The following is an 18,587-nucleotide window of genomic DNA, read 5'->3' as shown; positions in this document are numbered from 1 at the left end:
AGGGAACTGGTCAGGAGCCTTGGTCCAGCGACAGCTCGCGCCGGTAAGGATCTGCTGTATGCTTGCTTACGGGCCCGGGAGTCCTCAGGTGCGCTTCTGACTCTGAGCGGCGGTGCCGATGCCGCAGGCCCACAACCTGGGGCCCAAGCGCGATTCCAACCGGCAGCCGGCGGCTCGAGACGCCCGTCACAGCTGCGGCGCTCCCTCACCGACCCAGAACTCCCTCCTTCCCACTACCCTCTCCCCCTCCCTCCCTCCCCTCCCCTCCCCTCCCCTCCCTCCCTCCCTCCCCTCCCTCCTTCCCCTACCCTCTCCCCACCCCCTCCCCTCCTCCCCTCCCCTCCCCTCCCCTCCTTCCCCTCCCTCTCCCTCCCCTCCCCTCCCCCTCCCCCTCCCCCTCCCCCTCCCTCCCCCTCCCCTCCCCTCCTTCCCCTCCCCCTCCCCCTCTCCCCCCCCCCTCTCCCCCTCCCCTCTCTCCCCTCCCCCTCCTCCTCCTCTCCCCTCTCCCCCTCCCCTCCCTCCCTCCTCCCCTCCCACCCCTCCCTCCCACCTCCCACCTCCCCTCCCTCCCCTCCCCTCCCTCGCCCTCCCCTCCCCTCCTCACCCCTCCTCCCTCCCCCCTCCCCTCACCCCCTCCCCTCCCCTCCCCTCCCCTCCCCTTCCACTACCCCCTCCCCCTCCCCTCCCCCTCCCCTCCCCCTCCCTCCCTCCCCTCCCACTCCCTCTCCCTCCCCCCTCCCCCCTCCCCCTCCCCTCCCCCTCCCCCCTCCCCTCCCCTCCCTCCCCCTCCCCCCTCCCCCCCTCCCCCTCCTCCTCCCTCCCTCCCCCCTCCCCCTCCCCCCTCTCCCCACCCCGCCCTCCCCCCCTCCCCTCCTCCCCTCCCCTCTCCCCCTCCCCCTCCCCTCTCTCCCCTCCCCTCCCCCCTCCCTCCCCTCCCTCCTCCCCCTCTCCCCTCCCCTCCCCTCCCCCTCCCCCTCTCCCCTCCCCCCTCTCCCCTCCCCCCTCCCCCCCTCTCCCCTCCCCCTCCCCCCTCCACTCCCCTCCCCTCCCCCTCTCCCCTCCCTCTCCCCTCCACTCCCCCTCTCCCCTCCCCCTCCCCCTCCCCCCTCCCCTCCCCCCCCTCCCCTCTCCCCTCCCCCCCCCATCCCCCTCCCTCTCCCCCCCTCCCCCCTCCCCCTCCCCTCCCCTCTCCCCCTCCCCTCTCCCCTCCCTCCCCCTCTCCCCTCTCCCCTCTCCCCCTCCCCTCTCCCCTCCCCTCCCCTGCCCCTCCCCCTCCCCTCCTCCCCCTCCCCCTCCCTCTCCCCTCCCCTCCCCCTCCCCTCTCCCTCCCCCTCCCCTCCCCCTCCCTCTCCCCCTCCCCCTCCCTCTCCCCCCTCATCCCCTCCCCTCCCTCTCCCCCTCACCCCACTCCCCTCCCCTCTCCCTCCCCCACTCCCCACCCCCTCTCCCCTCCCCTCCCCACCCCCCTCCTCTCCCCCCTCCCCCTCTCTCCCCCCTCCCCTCCCTCACCCCCCTCCCCTCCCCTCTCCCTCCCCCTCCCCTCCCTCCACCCCTCCCCCCCCCCCTCCCCCCCCCCCTCCCCTCCCCCCTCCCCTCCCCCTCCCCTCTCCCCTCCCCCCCTCCCCCCTCCCCTCCCCCTCCCCCCTCCCCCCTCCCCCTCCCCCCCTCCCCTCCCCCTCTCCCCCCTCCCACTCCCTCTCCCCTCTCCCCCTCTCCCCTCTCCCCTCTCCCCTCTCCCTCTCCCCTCTCCCCTCTCCCCTCCCCTCCCCTCTCCCTCTCCCTCCCCCTCTCCCCTCCCCCTCCCTCTCCCCTCCCCTCCCCCTCCCTCCCCTCCCTCCCTCCCCTCCCCTCCCCTCTCCCCTCCCTCTCCCCCCCTCCCCCTCCCCTCCCCTCTCACCTCCCTCCCCTCCCCACCCTCTCCCCTCCCCTCCCCTCTCCCCTCCCCTCCCCCTCCCCTCTCCCCTCCCTCTCCCCTCCCTCCCCTCCCCTCCCCCTCCCCTCTCCCTCTCCCCTCTCCCCTCCCCTCCCCTCCCCTCTCCCCTCCCCTCTCCCCTCTCCCCTCCCCTCTCCCCCTCCCCCTCCCTAGCCCCTCTATCCCCTCTCCCCTCCCCCTCCAATCCCCTCTCCCCTCCCCCCTCCCACTCCCCCTCTCCTCCCCCTCTTCCCCTCCCCCTCCCCTCTCCCCCTCCCTCCCTCTCCCCTTCCCCTCCCTCTCCCCTTCCCCTCCCCTCTCCCTCCCCTCCCCTCTCCCCTCCCCCTCCCTCTCCCTCCCCTCCCCTCTCCCCTCTCCCCTCCCCTCTCCCCACCCCTCCTCCCCTCCCCCTCTCCCCTCTCCCCCCCCTCTCTCCCTCCCTCTCCCCTCTCCCCTCTCCCCTCCCCCCTCTCCCCTCTCCCCCTCCCCCCCTCCCCTCCCCTCCCCTCTCCCCCCCTCCCCTCCCCTCCCCCCTCCCCTCCCTCTCCCCCCCTCCCCTCCCTCACCCCTCTCCCCTCCCCCTCCCAATCCCCCTCTCCCTCTCCTCTCCCCTCCCCCTCCCCTCCCCTCTCCCTCTCCTCTCCCCTCCCCCTCCCCTCCCTCTCCCCTCCCCTCCCCTCCCCTCTCCCCTCCCACTCCCCTCCCCCCTCCCCCTCCTCTCCCTCCCCTTCCTCCCCTCCCTCCCCTTCCTCCCCTCCCCTCCCCTTCCTCCCCTCCCCTCCCTCCCCCCTCCCCCTCACCCCCTCACCCCCTCTCCCCCTCTCCCTCTCACCCCCCTCCCCCCTCTCCCCCTCCCCTCCCCCTCCCCTCCCCCTCCCCTCTCCCTCCCCCTCTCCCTCCCCCTCTCCCCTCCCCCTCCCCTCCCCCTCCTCCCCCTCCCCTCCCCCTCCCCTCCCCCTCCTCCCCCTCCCTCCCCCCTCCCCCTCCCCTCCCCCCTCCTCCCCCTCCCCCTCCCCTCCCCCCTCCCCCTCCCCTCCCCCCTCCCCCCCTCCCCCCTCCCCCTCCCCTCCCCCCTCCCCTCCCCTTCCTCCCCTCCCCTTCCTCCCCTCCCCTTCCTCCCCTCCCCTTCCTCCCCTCCCCTTCCTCCCCCTCCCCCCTCCCTCTCCCCCCTCCCCTCTCCCCTCTCCCCTCCCCGCTCCCTCTCCCCTCTCCCCTCTCCCCTCTCCCCTCTCCCCTCTCCCCTCTCCCCTCCCTCTCACCCTCTCCCCTCTCCCTCTCCCCTCTCCCCTCCCCTCTCCCCTCCCCTCTCCCCTCCTCCCCCTCGCTCCCCTCTCCCTCCCCTTCCTCCCCTCCCCTTCCTCCCTCCCCCCTCCCCTCTCCCCCTCCCCTCTCCCCCTCCCCTCTCCCCCTCCCCTCTCCCCCTCCCCTCTCCCCCTCCCCTCTCCCCCTCCCCTCTCCCCCTCCCCCTCTCCCCTCTCCCCTCTCCCCTCTCCCCTCTCCCCTCCCCTCTCCCCTCTCCCCTCTCCCCTCTCCCTCCCCTCTCCCCTCCCCTCTCCCTCCCCTCTCCCTTCCCCCTCCCCTTCCTCCCCTCCCCTTCCTCCCCTCCCCTCCCTCTCCCCCTCCCCTCTCCCCCTCCCCTCTCCCCCCCCCTCTCCCCTCCCCCTCTCCCCTCCCCCTCCCCTCTCCCCTCTCCCCCTCTCCCCTCCCCTCTCCCCCTCTCCCCTCCCTCTCCCCCCTCCCTCCCTCCCCTCTCCCCCTCCCCTCCCCCTCCCCCCTCCCCTCCCCCTCCCCCTCCCCTCCCCCTCCCCCTCCCCCCTCCCCTCTCCCCTCCCCCTCCCCCTCCCCTCCCCCTCCTCCCCCCTCCCCCTCCTCCCCCTCCCCCCTCCTCCCTCCCCCTCCCTTCCTCCCCTCCCCTTCCTCCCTCCCTTCCTCCCCTCCCCTTCCTCCCCTCCCCTTCCTCCCCTCCCCCTCCCCTCTCCCTCCTCCCCTCTCCCCCTCCCCTCTCCCCCTCCCTCCCATCCTCCCCTCCCATCCTCCCCTCCCATCCTCCCCTCCCACTCCTCTCCCCCCTCTCCCCTCCCCTCTCCCCTCCCCCTCTCCCCTCCCCTCTCCCCTCCCCTCTCTCACCCCTCCTCCCTCCTTACCACTACCCTCTCCTTCCCACTACCTTCTCCCTCTCCCCCTCCTTCCTGCTACCCTCTCCCTCTCCCTCTCCTCCCACTACCCTCCCTCTCCTCCCTCCTTCCCACTACCCTCTATCTCTCCCCTCCCTCTCCTCCTCCCCTTCCTCCTCCTCCCCTCCCTCCTCCCCACTGCCCTCTTCCTCTTCTTCCTCCTTCCCACCTCCCCCTCCTCATCCCTCCTCCCTTCCTTCACGTGGCATTCAGTTGGCCCCTCGCTCACTACCCCTCCCCAGCCTGCCCAAGGGTCCCTCACATTAAATTTCCCTCTCCCTCTGTATTTCTGTGAGTTGGTTTCTAAACATGACGACTCTGCTTCCTTTCCAGACATGTGCAAAGAAGTTAAAGAGCCTCGGCAAAGGAAGGACAACCGGCGGCCCGATATTCAGATCTACCAGCCCGGTATATCGAGGCTAAGCACAAACAAGCAGAGAGCCACAGAGGGTGAGGAAGTAGATCATGGGGGACGTAAGGATGGCTCTTGTAAGTTAGTGCCAGAGAGGAGCACTCCCTCAACTGGTGAGGACCATCGTTTTGGAGTTAGTACTCAGAGATGTACGAACAGGAATGGGCAGCTGGATAGAAATGGTGATGAAGATTTGAAGTGGACTGATGAGCAAACGGGGCCAAATTGTAGTTGTGCTACTATTGGGAAGCAGTTAAAAAGACGAAGAAACCCGATCGGCAGATCTACCAGCCAAATAGACGGATGCAAGGGCTCAGCGTGGAGTCACCTGCTGGCCTAGGCAACGAGGAACTGGTGAGGAAGGTGGAGGAGCTGAGACTGGCAGACTGCGGTAAGGCTGCCTGTCCCGGCGAGGAGCGCCTAGAGGTCCGAGAGAAGATCCAGCCAGCTGAGGGGGCCAAACCTGGAAGAGGGAGAAGGGGAGGAGAGGGGGGAGGAAGATGGCGCAGACGAACCTGTGGACAGTCAAATTAGCCGCTCGCAGGCCAGAGCGGAGAAGCGGGGGGGGCCGTCCAAGCGTTACTCCAGGTCTGACAAACGCAGGGGCCGCAAGCGTACTTGCAGTACGAGCTCCGCAGGAAGCAGCAACAGTCTAGATGGTCCCCAGTGCCCACACCGGCCCGCTGACGGGGAAAGGAAGAGGACAGTGGGGAAGGACAGGAAGACTGCCGGAGAGCGGAAGGAAAGGTTGAGACCTTACAAGCAGGTTTCAATCTCCTCTACAGACTCTTTGGAGGAAGATGTTGCTGAAGAGAACAGAGCTCACACACCTGAAAGGTGGAAAGCTTTTGAGAAAGAGTGGCCGTTGGCAGAGATGATGGGTGGTCAGACTGCAGGACCAGGGAGGACAAGGCCTCGCCAAGGTTGTGTTCGACAGTGAGACTGTTACATCCAAGTTAAACTCTGAGGAAAAGACTAAAGGGAGAGGCAAAGCCAGCAGACCGGTGTCCAAACTCAGCCTGTCAGCAGGCAAGTTCCATCAGAGCACAGAGAGAAGGGAGAATGTGGAAGAGCCCAGAGGGAAGGGACGGGGTATCTTGGTCCTGCCTGCCAACACTGATCTATCATCCACAGCGCCTGGGTCTCCTGACACCCCACAAGCGGGGCCAAGGCTCCTCTTTGGTCACAGTTCCCGCAGCCGGGGTCGAGGTGGGACATCCCGCCGTCTCTGGGACCCCAACAATCCCGACCAGAAACCTGCACTGAGGGGTCAGGCCACCCTGTTGCACTTCTTGGACACTGATGATGAATGCAGTTCATCCTCCCAAGGTGAGACCTCCTCCTCATACTCACACCCGACCCCCACAGCGTTCTACAAGTTCCAGAACTCGGACAATCCGTATGGCTACTCCAGGACGGCGGTGACTGGCCACAGTATTCCTACGGGGCGTATCCCATACCCTACCAGATGGGTGGTAATAACAGCCTCTACTCAGCACAGTATTACCCGGGCTACCCGCCTCCGCAGTTGGTGGCTCCCTACCAGGCTGGGCAGATGAACCCAGAGGAGGTGGAGCAGCACGTGCAGACCCTGCATCACCAGGAACTGGGGAAGCTGCTGCGGATGGCAGACAACCAGGAGCTGCAGCTTAGCAACCTGCTGTCCAGGGACACTGTCAGCAAGGACGGCTTGGAGAGATGGCCCAACTCAGGTGAGTGTTATTCAGATTCAGATTTATTAATCACATACAGGTGTCCCCCGCTTTTCAAATGTTCGCTTTACAAACCTCACTGTTACGAAAGACCTACATTAGTACCCTGTTTTCACTTTCAGAAGGTGTTTTCACTGTTACAAAAAAAAATCAGCGCACGATAAAAGGCAGCGCGCACCCTGAGCAGCTGCTCTCCCCCGGATTCAGAACGGCATTCTCGCCGGCATTGCTTAAACACATGCCTGTGAGCAGCCATTTGCAAGATGAGTTCTATGATATCGGAAAAGCCTAAAACAGCTCGTAAGGGTGTTACACTTTGCGTTAAACTAGACATAATTAAGTGTTTCGATCGTGGTGAACGAAGTAAGGACTAAGTGAGTTTGGCTTGTGGAAGTTGACTAAGATGATGTTGAAGAGGTTTTGGCATCCCATGACCAAGAACTGATAGATGAGGAGCTGATGTATCGGTCGGCAGCCTGGAGGGTGGGGGCCACTGCACCACCCCAACCTCCGACTCAGCCTAACACACCATCATCAGTGTGCTCGGCGCTGTCCCGATTCCCGTAAGTGATACTACACTGTACATACATTATTTCTACTTTATATAGGCTGTGTATTTTTACATGTTATTTGGTATGACTGGCAGCTTCATAGCTTAAGGGTTACTGGAGAGCGCTTGTGCCAACAGTGCTTGTGTGAGATTTTCTGCTGACGGCGCTTGCGTGAGATTTTCGCTACGGAGAACAGTTCAGTAATGATTGTGGAAAAGTATTTCTACTTTATATAGGCTGTGCATTTATCATATCATTCCTGTTTTTACTATATGTTACTGTTATTTTAGGTTTTATGTGTTACTTGGCATAATTTGGTAGGTTATTTTTGGGTCTGCGAACGCTCACAAAATTTTCCCATATAAATAAATGGTAATTGCTTCTTCGCTTTACGACATTTCAGCTTACGAACCGTTTCATAGGAACTCTTACCTTCGGATGGCGGGGGAAACCTGTACAGTGAACTGCATCATTTTGTGTTAACAACTAATGCACTCAAAGGATAAACACAGAGATTCTGCAGATTAACACACAAAGTGCTGGAGGAATTCTGTAGGTCAGGCAGCAACTATGGAGGGGAATAAACATTCAACAGTTTTGTCTGAGACCCTTCATTGGGACCAGAAAATAAGGGGGAAGAAGCCAGAATATGAAGGGGGAGGGGAAGGAGGACAGGATGAAAGTGGGGGGGGTGGAATGAAGTGAGAAGCTGGGAGGTGATAGATGGAAAAGGAAAATGACTGAAGAAAGAATGATTACTAGGGGAGAGTGGACCATGGGAGAAATGGAAGGAAGTTGGGCACCAGAGAGAGGTGATAGGCAGGCAAGGAGAAGAGATGAGCCAGGGGAATGGAAGAAGGAAAGGGGGGAAGTGAAAGAGAAATCGATGTTCACCTAAGGATGGGCTTCACAATTGTTCCAAACTAACTCTCCGCTAGTTCCTGTCTAACGCTCTCGTTATTTGTCTTGCTCCAATTTAATATAAGGTCCATATAGATTTCTTAAACTGCTCACCAACTGCGAGTCAGTTACCCGAGCAGACTCATTCCCCATCACCAGGTCCAGTTGGACTATCTACATATTCATTGAAGAAATGCTCCTGGATGCACCAAACAAACTCTACCCCATCTAATTCTCTTGCACTGATGAATTTGGAAATCAGAGGTGCAAAGGGACCTGGAATCCTATTGCAGCATTAAAAGGTTAACTTGCAGGTTGAGTCAGTAACAAGGAAGACAGTGCAATGTTAGTATTCATTTTCAGAGGTCTGGAATAAAAAAGCAAAGATATAACGCTGGGACTGGCGAAACCACACTCGAGTATTGTGAGCACTTAAGGGCCACATATCTAAGAAGAGATGTGCTAGTGTTGGAGAGGGTCCAGACAAGGTTTACAAGAGTGATCCCAGAGTTGAAAGGGTTATCCCGTGAGGCGCTCTGGGCCGGTATTTGCTGGAGTTTGGAAGAATGAGATGGGTTCTCATTGAAGCCTATCAAATATTGAAAAGTCTAGATAGAATGGATATGGAGAGGATGTTTCCTATAGTGGAGGGAGTTTAGGACGAGAGAGCACAGTCACAGTACAAGAACATTATTTTAGAACAGCTGAGGAGGACTTTCTTTAGTCAGGGTGGGGAATCTGTTGATATCATTGCCATGGATGGCTGTGGAGGCCAGTTTGGTATGCAGGTTTCCCCCGCTATCTGAAAGTAGAGCATTCCTATGAAACGGTTCGTAAGTTGGAATGTCATAAAGTGAGTAAGCAATTACCATTTATTAATATGGGAAAAATTTTTGAGTGTTCCCAGACCCAAAAAATAACTACAAAATCATGCCAAATAACACACAAAACCTAAATTAACAGTAACGTATAGTAAAAGCAGGAATGATATGATAAATACACAGCCCATATAAAGTAGAAATACTTTTCTGCAATCATTGAAGCACTGTCTAGCGCAGTGAAAATCTCATGCAAGCGCTCTGGGCAGAAACACACTCTCTCCAGTAACCTTTAAGCTATGAAGCAGCCAAATCATACTAAATAACACATAAAAACACACAACCTATATAAAGTAGAAATAATGTATGCACAGTGTAGTATCACTTACCGGAATCGTGAAGACAGCGAGCACACTGATGGTGTGTTAGACTGAGTTGTCAGAGGTTGGGGTGGTGGGACGCTGGGGTGTCATCTCATCGTCGTCTGTTTCCATTAGGGCAGACAGGTCATCTTCTATGTCTGCCTGCCTCGATGTCGATGGTCGAGGTTCGTCGTCTGCTGTGGCTGAAAAACGACAGTATGCTTGACTGCTAGCCTCACGCATTTTTCTATCATACAGTTCTTTGTAAACACTCAAACCATCCTGCAAATATGCCCTAAACCTACATACCCTTTCAAAGTCGTACTTTTCTGCAATCATTGTCGTCAATCGCAGTGAAAATCTCACGTAGTTGCTTCACGTTCAGTTCCTGGATGACTTCACTTTCGGTCCGTTTGCTACTGCATTCAGTTTCGATTGTTATCCTTTCCTCTTCCAATTGCATCAGCTGCTCATCTATCAGTTCTTGGTCATGGGATGCCAAAAACCTCTTCAACATCATCTTAGTCAACTTCCACAAGCCAAATTCACTTTGTCCTTACTCGTTCACCACGATCGAAACGCTTAATTATGTCTAGTTTTACGCTAAGTGTAACACCCTTATGAGCTCTTTTAGGCGTTTCCGATACCTTAGAACTCATCTTGCTAACGGATTCTCAAAATAAATTGACATAAAGCATAGATGCTCACAGGCACGTGTTTAAGCAGTGCGGGCTAGAATGCAGTTCCGGGGGAGGAGCTTGGCTGCTCAGGGCGCGCGCTGCCTTTTATCGTAACAGTGAAAACACCTTCTGTTAGTGAAAACAGGTAACTAATTTAGGTCTTTCGTAACAGCTCAGTTCTATTGGCAAGGACTTTACCTGGTTCAGTTTTGTGTACAGTCAGATCTGCAGAGAAACACGTTGAAAGGAAAAATTCAATCACTTTTGTTTCATTGACAGATCAGCCTTTTGGTTGACAGTGAAGTAATGTTTATATATTTGGAGAAAAGGCCTGAAAATCGGTTGTTGGGTGCTTGTGTGAGTTCAGTCGAAGTCTCGCAGTTCTGTGCAAGTTCCACAGTGAGATTCAGACCTGGGCTGCTCAGAACTTGGTACGATCTACGGGTCAGCCTCTGAGTAAGAGTCTTGGGTGCCATACCATGAGCAGTGTAGTGGTTAGCCCCACTCAACCAGGTGCAATTGCTTGGGTTTCCCCCACGGTCCAAAGATGTACAGGTTAGGGTTAGTGAGATGCCAGCTTTCTATGTTGGATTTGGAAGTATGACAGCACTTGCAGGCTGACCTCAGCATTTCCTTAGGTTTTATTGGCTGTTGACTCAAAATACGCATTTCACTGTATGTTTTGAGGTTTTGACCGATATGGTGTGCAATAAATTTAATCTTTTAAGCTTTCTGCAGATAACTCCCTGATCAGGCTAAGTTTGCTGTTTCCACTTTGAGCAGTGCCCAGCCCTGCTGTTCACTGGCCACAGGATACAACCTGTACTTTTATCTTACTACAGTAACTCAGTTACAAATCTTCCTTAAGTAGTAAAAAATGTTCTTCACTGGGGAACTGTTAGACAGGATGCGAAACAAAATACTGGGCTGGGTCACCAAGAGATTTATCAAGGAGTTAGGTAAAAGGAAGTCAGATGGGTTTAACAAAAGAATTCCCGACTTTAGCAAGGGGTAGGTGATGTGTGGGTGCTCTGTACTGGGGTTGGACACGGGGTAAGTGATGTGTGGATGCTCTGTACTGGGGTTGGACACGGGGAAGTGATGTGTGGGTGCTCTGTACTGGGGTTGGACATGGGGTAAGTGATGTGTGGGAGCTCCGTACTGGGGTTGGACACACAGTAAGTGATGTGTGGGAGCTCTGTACTGGGGTTGGACACGGGGTAAGTGATGTGTGGGAGCTCTGTACTGGGGTTGGGCACAGGGTAAGTGATGTGTGGGAGCTCTATACTGGGGTTGGACACGGGATAAGTGAAGTGTGGGAACTCTATACTGGGGTTGGACACGGTAAGTGATGCGTGGATGCTCGTACTGGGGTTGGACACGGGGTAAGTGATGTGTGGGAGCTCTGTACTGGTGTTGGACACGGGGAAGTGATGTGTGGGAGCTCTATACTGGGGTTGGACATGGGGTAAGTGATGTGTGGGAGGTCTTTACTGGTATTGGACACGGGGTAAGTGATGTGTGGGAGGTCTGTACTCGTGTTGGACGCGGGGTAAGTGATGTGTGGGAGGTCTGTACTGGTGTTGGACATGGGGTAAGTGATGTGTGGGAGGTCTGTACTGGTGTTGGACATGGGGTAAGTGATGTGTGGGAGCTCTGTACTGGGGTTGGACACGGGGTAAGTGATGTGTGGGAGCTCTATACTGGGGTTGGACACGGGGGAAGTGATGTGTGGGATTTCTGTACTGGGATTGGACACGGGGTAAGTGATGTGTGGGAGCTCTGTACTGGAGTTGGACACGGGTTAAGTGATGTGTGGGAGCTCTGTACTGGAGTTGGACACGGGGTAAGTGACATATGGGAGCTCTGTACTGGGGTTGGACGGGGTAAGTGATGTGTGGGAGCTCTGTACTGGGATTGGACGGGGTAAGTGATGTGTGGGAGGTCTTTACTGGGATTGGACACGGGGTAAGTGATATGTGGGAGCTCTTATACTGGGGTTGGACACACAGTAAGTGATGTGTGGGAGCTCTGTACTGGGGTTGGACAAGGGGTAAGTGATGTGTGGGAGCTCTGTACTGGGGTTGGACACGGGGTAAGTGATGTGTGGGTGCTCTGTACTGGGGTTGGATGTGGGGTAAGTGATGTGTGGTTGCTCTGTACTGGGGTTGGACATGGCAAGTGATGTGTGGGAACTTTATACTGGGGTTGTACACACAGTAAGTGATGTGTGAGAGCTCTGTACTGGGGTTGGACACGGGGTAAGTGATGTGTGGGAACTCTATACTGGGGTTGGACATGGGGTAAGTGATATGTGGGAACTCTGTACTGTGGTTGGACACGGGGGAAGTGATGTGTGGGTGCTCTGTACTGGGGTTGGACATGGGGTAAGTGATGTGTGGAAGCTTTATACTGGGGTTGGACACAGTAAGTGATGTGTGGGAGCTCTGTACTGGTGTTGGACATGGGGTAAGTGATGTGTGGGAGCTCTATACTGGGGTTGGACACGGTAAGTGATGCGTGGGTGCTCGTACTGGGGTTGGACACGGGGTAAGTGATGTGTGGGAGCTCTATACTGGGGTTGAACACGGGGTAAGTGAAGTGTGGGAACTATACTGGGGTTGGACATGGTAAGTGATGCGTGGGTGCTCGTACTGGGTTGGATATGGGGTAAGTGATGTGTGGGTGCTCTGTACTGGGGTTGGACATGGGGTAAGTTATGTGTGGGAGCTCTATACTGGGGTTGGACACGGGGTAAGTGATGTGTGGGAGCTCTGTACTGGGGTTGGATGTGGGGTAAGTGATGTGTGGTTGCTCTGTACTGGGATTGGACATGGTAAGTGATGTGTGGGAGCTTTATACTGGGGTTGGACACACAGTAAGTGATGTGTGAGAGCTCTGTACTGGGGTTGGACATGGGGTAAGTGATGTGTGGGAACTCTGTACTGGGGTTGGACACGGGGTAAGTGATGTGTGGGAACTCTATACTGGGGTTGGACACGGGGTAAGTGATGTGTGGGAACTCTGTGCTGTGGTTGGACACGGGGGAAGTGATGTGTGGGTGCTCTGTACTGGGGTTGGACATGGGGTAAGTGATGTGTGGGAGCTTTATACTGCGGTTGGACACACAGTAAGTGATGTGTGGGAGCTCTGTACTGGGGTTGGACATGGGGTAAGTTATGTGTGGGAGCTCTATACTGGGGTTGGACACGGGGTAAGTGATGTGTGGGTGCTCTGTACTGGGGTTGGACATGGGGTAAGTGATGTGTGGGAGCTCTATACTGGGGTTGGACACGGGGAAGTGATGTGTGGGAGCTCTGTACTGGGGTTGGACACGGGGGAAGTGATGTGTGGGTGCTCTGTACTGGGGTTGGACATGGGGTAAGTGATGTGTGGGAGCTCTGTACTGGTGTTGGACATGGGGTAAGTGATGTGTGGGTGCTCTATACTGGGATTGGACACGGGGTAAGTGATGTGTGTGTGGGAGCTGTACTGGGGTTGGACACGGGGTAAGTGATGTGTGTGTGGGAGCTCTACTGGGGTTGGACACGGGGTAAGTGATATGTGGGTGCTCAATACTGGGATTGGACACGGGGTAAGTGATGTGTGTGTGGGAGCTCTACTGGGGTTGGACACGGGGTAAGTGATGTGTGTGTGGGAGCTCTACTGGGGTTGGACACGGGGTAAGTGATATGTGGGTGCTCAATACTGGGATTGGACACGGGGTAAGTGATGTGTGTGTGGGAGCTCTACTGGGGTTGGACACGGGGTAAGTGATGTGTGGGAGCTCTGTACTGTGGTTGGACACGGGGTAAGTGATGTGTGGGTGCTCTGTACTGGGGTTGGACACGGGGTAAGTGATGTGTGGGAGCTCTGTACTGGGGTTGGATGTGGGGTAAGTGATGTGTGGGAACTCTATACTGGGGTTGGACATGGGGTAAGTGATGTGTGGGAGGTCTTTACTGGTATTGGACACGGGGTAAGTGATGTGTGGGAGGTCTGTACTCGTGTTGGACGCGGGGTAAGTGATGTGTGGGAGGTCTGTACTGGTGTTGGACATGGGGTAAGTGATGTGTGGGAGGTCTGTACTGGTGTTGGACATGGGGTAAGTGATGTGTGGGAGCTCTGTACTGGGGTTGGACACGGGGTAAGTGATGTGTGGGAGCTCTATACTGGGGTTGGACACGGGGGAAGTGATGTGTGGGATTTCTGTACTGGGATTGGACACGGGGTAAGTGATGTGTGGGAGCTCTGTACTGGGGTTGGACACGGGTTAAGTGATGTGTGGGAGCTCTGTACTGGAGTTGGACACAGGTTAAGTGATGTGTGGGAGCTCTGTACTGGAGTTGGACACGGGGTAAGTGATATATGGGAGCTCTGTACTGGGGTTGGACGGGGTAAGTGATGTGTGGGAGGTCTTTACTGGGATTGGACACGGGGTAAGTGATATGTGGGAGCTCTTATACTGGGGTTGGACACACAGTAAGTGATGTGTGGGAGCTCTGTACTGGGGTTGGACACGGGGTAAGTGATGTGTGGGTGCTCTGTACTGGGGTTGGACACGGGGTAAGTGATGTGTGGGAGCTCTGTACTGGGGTTGGATGTGGGGTAAGTGATGTGTGGTTGCTCTGTACTGGGGTTGGACATGGCAAGTGATGTGTGGGAGCTTTATACTGGGGTTGTACACACAGTAAGTGATGTGTGAGAGCTCTGTACTGGGGTTGGACACGGGGTAAGTGATGTGTGGGAACTCTATACTGGGGTTGGACATGGGGTAAGTGATATGTGGGAACTCTGTACTGTGGTTGGACACGGGGGAAGTGATGTGTGGGTGCTCTGTACTGGGGTTGGACATGGGGTAAGTGATGTGTGGAAGCTTTATACTGGGGTTGGACACAGTAAGTGATGTGTGGGAGCTCTATACTGGGGTTGGACACGGTAAGTGATGCGTGGGTGCTCGTACTGGGGTTGGACACGGGGTAAGTGATGTGTGGGAGCTCTATACTGGGGTTGAACACGGGGTAAGTGAAGTGTGGGAACTATACTGGGGTTGGACATGGTAAGTGATGCGTGGGTGCTCGTACTGGGGTTGGACATGGGGTAAGTGATGTGTGGTTGCTCTGTACTGGGATTGGACACGGGGTAAGTGATGTGTGGGAGCTCTGTACTGTGGTTGGACACGGGGTAAGTGATGTGTGGGTGCTCTGTACTGGGGTTGGACACGGGGTAAGTGATGTGTGGGAGCTCTGTACTGGGGTTGGATGTGGGGTAAGTGATGTGTGGGAACTCTATACTGGGGTTGGACATGGGGTAAGTGATGTGTGGGAGGTCTTTACTGGTATTGGACACGGGGTAAGTGATGTGTGGGAGGTCTGTACTCGTGTTGGACGCGGGGTAAGTGATGTGTGGGAGGTCTGCACTGGTGTTGGACATGGGGTAAGTGATGTGTGGGAGGTCTGTACTGGTGTTGGACATGGGGTAAGTGATGTGTGGGAGCTCTGTACTGGGGTTGGACACGGGGTAAGTGATGTGTGGGAGCTCTATACTGGGGTTGGACACGGGGGAAGTGATGTGTGGGATTTCTGTACTGGGATTGGACACGGGGTAAGTGATGTGTGGGAGCTCTGTACTGGGGTTGGACACGGGTTAAGTGATGTGTGGGAACTCTATACTGGGGTTGGACATGGGGTAAGTGATGTGTGGGAGATCTATACTGGGGTTGGACACGGGGAAGTGATGTGTGGGTGCTCTGTACTGGGGTTGGACATGGGGTAAGTGATGTGTGGGAGCTCTATACTGGGGTTGGACACGGGGAAGTGATGTGTGGGTGCTCTGTACTGGGGTTGGACATGGGGTAAGTGATGTGTGGGAGCTTTATACTGGGTTTGGACACACAGTAAGTGATGTGTGGGAGCTCTGTACTGGGGTTGGACATGGGGTAAGTGATGTGTGGGAGCTCTATACTGGGGTTGGACACGGGGAAGTGATGTGTGGGTGCTCTGTACTGGGGTTGGACATGGGGTAAGTGATGTGTGGGAGCTTTATACTGGGTTTGGACACACAGTAAGTGATGTGTGGGAGCTCTGTACTGGGGTTGGACATGGGGTAAGTGATGTGTGGGAGCTCTATACTGGGGTTGGACACGGGGAAGTGATGTGTGGGAGCTCTGTACTGGGGTTGGACACGGGGGAAGTGATGTGTGGGTGCTCTGTACTGGGGTTGGACATGGGGTAAGTGATGTGTGGGAGCTCTGTACTGGTGTTGGACATGGGGTAAGTAATGTGTGGGTGCTCTATACTGGGATTGGACACGGGGTAAGTGATGTGTGTGTGGGAGCTCTACTGGGGTTGGACACGGGGTAAGTGATGTGTGTGTGGGAGCTCTACTGGGGTTGGACACGGGGTAAGTGATATGTGGGTGCTCAATACTGGGATTGGACACGGGGTAAGTGATGTGTGTGTGGGAGCTCTACTGGGGTTGGACACGGGGTAAGTGATGTGTGGGAACTCTGTACTGTGGTTGGACACGGGGGAAGTGATGTGTGGGTGCTCTGTACTGAGGTTGGACACGGGGTAAGTGATGTGTGGGAGCTCTGTACTGGGGTTGGACACGGTAAGTGATGCGTTGGTGGTCGTACTGGGGTTGGACACGGGGTAAGTGATGTGTGGGTGCTCTGTACTGGGGTTGGACACGGGGTAAGTGAAGTGGGAACTATACTGGGGTTGGACACGGTAAGTGATGCGTGGGTGCTCGTACTGGCGTTGGATACGGGGTAAGTGATGTGTGGGTGCTCTGTACTGGGGTTGGAAATGCGGTAAGTTATGTGTGGGAGCTCTATACTGGGGTTGGACACGGGGTAAGTGATGTGTGGGAGCTCTGTACTGGGGTTGGATGTGGGGTAAGTGATGTGTGGTTGCTCTGTACTGGGATTGGACACGGGGTAAGTGATGTGTGGTTGCTCTATACTGGGATTGGACACGGGATAAATGATGTGTGGGAGCTCTGTACTGGGGTTGGATGTGGGGTAAGTGATGTGTGGGAACTCTATACTGGGGTTGGACACGGGGTAAGTGATGTGTGGGAAGTCTATACTGGGGTTGGACATGGGGTAAGTGATATGTGGGAACTCTGCTGTGGTTGGACACGGGGGAAGTGATGTGTGGGTGCTCTGTACTGGGGTTGGACATGGGGTAAGTGATGTGTGGGAGCTTTATACTGGGGTTGGACACATAGTAAGTGATGTGTGGGAGCTCTGTACTGGTGTTGGACATGGGGTAAGTGAAGTGTGGGAGCTCTACTGGGGTTGGACACGGGGTAAGTGATGTGTGGGAGCTCTGTACTGGGTTTGGACACGGGGTAGGTGATGTGTGGGTGCTCAATACTGGGGTTGGACCCGGGGTAAGTGATGTGTGTGTGGGAGCTCTTCTGGGGTTGGACACGGGGTAAGTGATGTGTGTGTGGGAGCTCTACTGGGGTTGGACATGGGGTAAGTGATGTGTGGGAGCTCTGTACTGGGATTGGACACTGGGTAAGTGATGTGGGGGAGCTCTGTACTGGGATTGGACACTGGGTAAGTGATATGCGGGTGCCCTGTACTGGGATTGGACACGGGGTAAGTGATGTGTGTGTGGGAGCTCTACTGGGGTTGGACACGGGGTAAGTGATGTGTGTGTGGGAGCTCTACTGGGGTTGGACATGGGGTAAGTGATGTGTGGGAGCTCTACTGGGGTTGGACACGGGGTAAGTGATGTGTGGGAGCTCTACTGGGGTTGGACACGGGGTAAGTGATGTGTGTGTGGGAGCTCTACTGGGTTTGGACACGGGGTAAGTGATATATGGGAGCTTTACTGGGGTTGGACAACGGGGTAAGTGATGTGTGGGTGCTCTGTACTGGGGTTGGAAATGGGGTAATTGATATGGGAAAGCTTAGTCTAAGGAGGGGCTGAGGATGTGCTGGGGATAGCTGCCATGTTTCTGGCACCAATATTGCATGCTCACAACTTCCTGACCCTAACATTTCAATGTGTGATGACACTGGAGCATCCAGAGGAAACTCACACAGTCATGGGAGCAGAGGTGGTAATTGAACTTGAATCACTAACTGCTGTGCTGCTGTGGCACCCAAGATCGAGTCTCGCTGGAACCTGTGGACTGAGGTGGTTGTGTTATTTGGAATCATTGGTGGTGCTGGGGTTTATCGCGTCTGAGCTCTTCACTGCAGAGTGTAACCCATGTCAACAATGAAGCCCCTTTATATTGTGCTGTAGGATGTTTGATTAATATCCTTATTGCACGGAGCTGCAGCCGCTGTAAATCTGACACAGATCATAGCTCTGAAGCATTAACTCAGTTCCTCTCTCTGTAGGAGCTGACTGACAGGGGTAAAGGTGTCCCCCGCTTTTTGAATGTTCGTTTTGTGCAACTTCACTGTTACGAAAGACCTACATTAGTACCCTGTTTTCGCTAACAGAAGGTGTTTTCACTGTTATGAAAAAAGCAGCGTGTGATAAAAGGCAGTGCGCACCCCAAGCAGCTGCTCTCCCCCGGATTCAGAACTGCAATCTCGCAGGCATTGCTTAAACGTCTGTGAGCAGCCGTTTGCAAGATGAGTTCTATGGTATCGGAAAAGCCTAAAAGAGCTCGTAAAGGTGTTACACTTAGCGTAAAACGAGACATAATGAAGCGTTTCGACCGTGGTGAACGAAGTAAGGACAAAGTGGGTTTGGCTTGTGGAAGTTGACCAAGTTGATGTTGGAGAGGTTTTGGCATCTCATGACCAAGAACTGATAGATGAGGAGTTGATGCAATTGGAAGAGGAAAGGATAACAATCGAAACCGAATGAGTAATGATAAAGTACGACTTTAATTTTGAAAGGGTACGTCGGTTTAGGAGATATTTGCAGGATGGTTTGAGTCCTTATTAAAGAACTGTGTGATAGAAAAATGCTCGAGGCTCAGCAGTCAAGCAAGCCTTCCACATCAGCCACAGCAGACGACGAACCTCGACCTTCGACATCGAGGCGGGCAGTCATAGGAGAATATGAGCTGCCTGCTCTAATGGAAACA

General features: G+C 56.0%; 1 protein-coding gene and 1 pseudogene across 1 annotated transcript in view; both read left to right on the top strand.

Annotated features, from left to right (window-relative positions):
- Nucleotides 1-4,566: 4,566 nt before the first annotated feature.
- On the top strand, nt 4,567-5,523 carry LOC140187839 (telomerase-binding protein EST1A-like; annotated as a pseudogene).
- Nucleotides 5,524-6,112: 589 nt separating this feature from the next.
- Nucleotides 6,113-18,587, top strand: part of smg6 (SMG6 nonsense mediated mRNA decay factor) — a 527,995-nt gene continuing 515,520 nt past the window's right edge. The window contains exon 1 of the mRNA XM_072243359.1: nt 6,113-6,210. Coding sequence (XP_072099460.1) covers nt 6,197-6,210 — 14 coding nt within the window. The 5' untranslated portion in view covers nt 6,113-6,196. The remainder of the gene's footprint in view (nt 6,211-18,587) is intronic.

This window comes from Mobula birostris, chromosome 25 (genome assembly GCF_030028105.1).
Source record: "Mobula birostris isolate sMobBir1 chromosome 25, sMobBir1.hap1, whole genome shotgun sequence".
Lineage (NCBI taxonomy): Eukaryota > Metazoa > Chordata > Chondrichthyes > Myliobatiformes > Myliobatidae > Mobula > Mobula birostris.
This window is presented reverse-complemented; position numbering and strand designations above follow the sequence as displayed.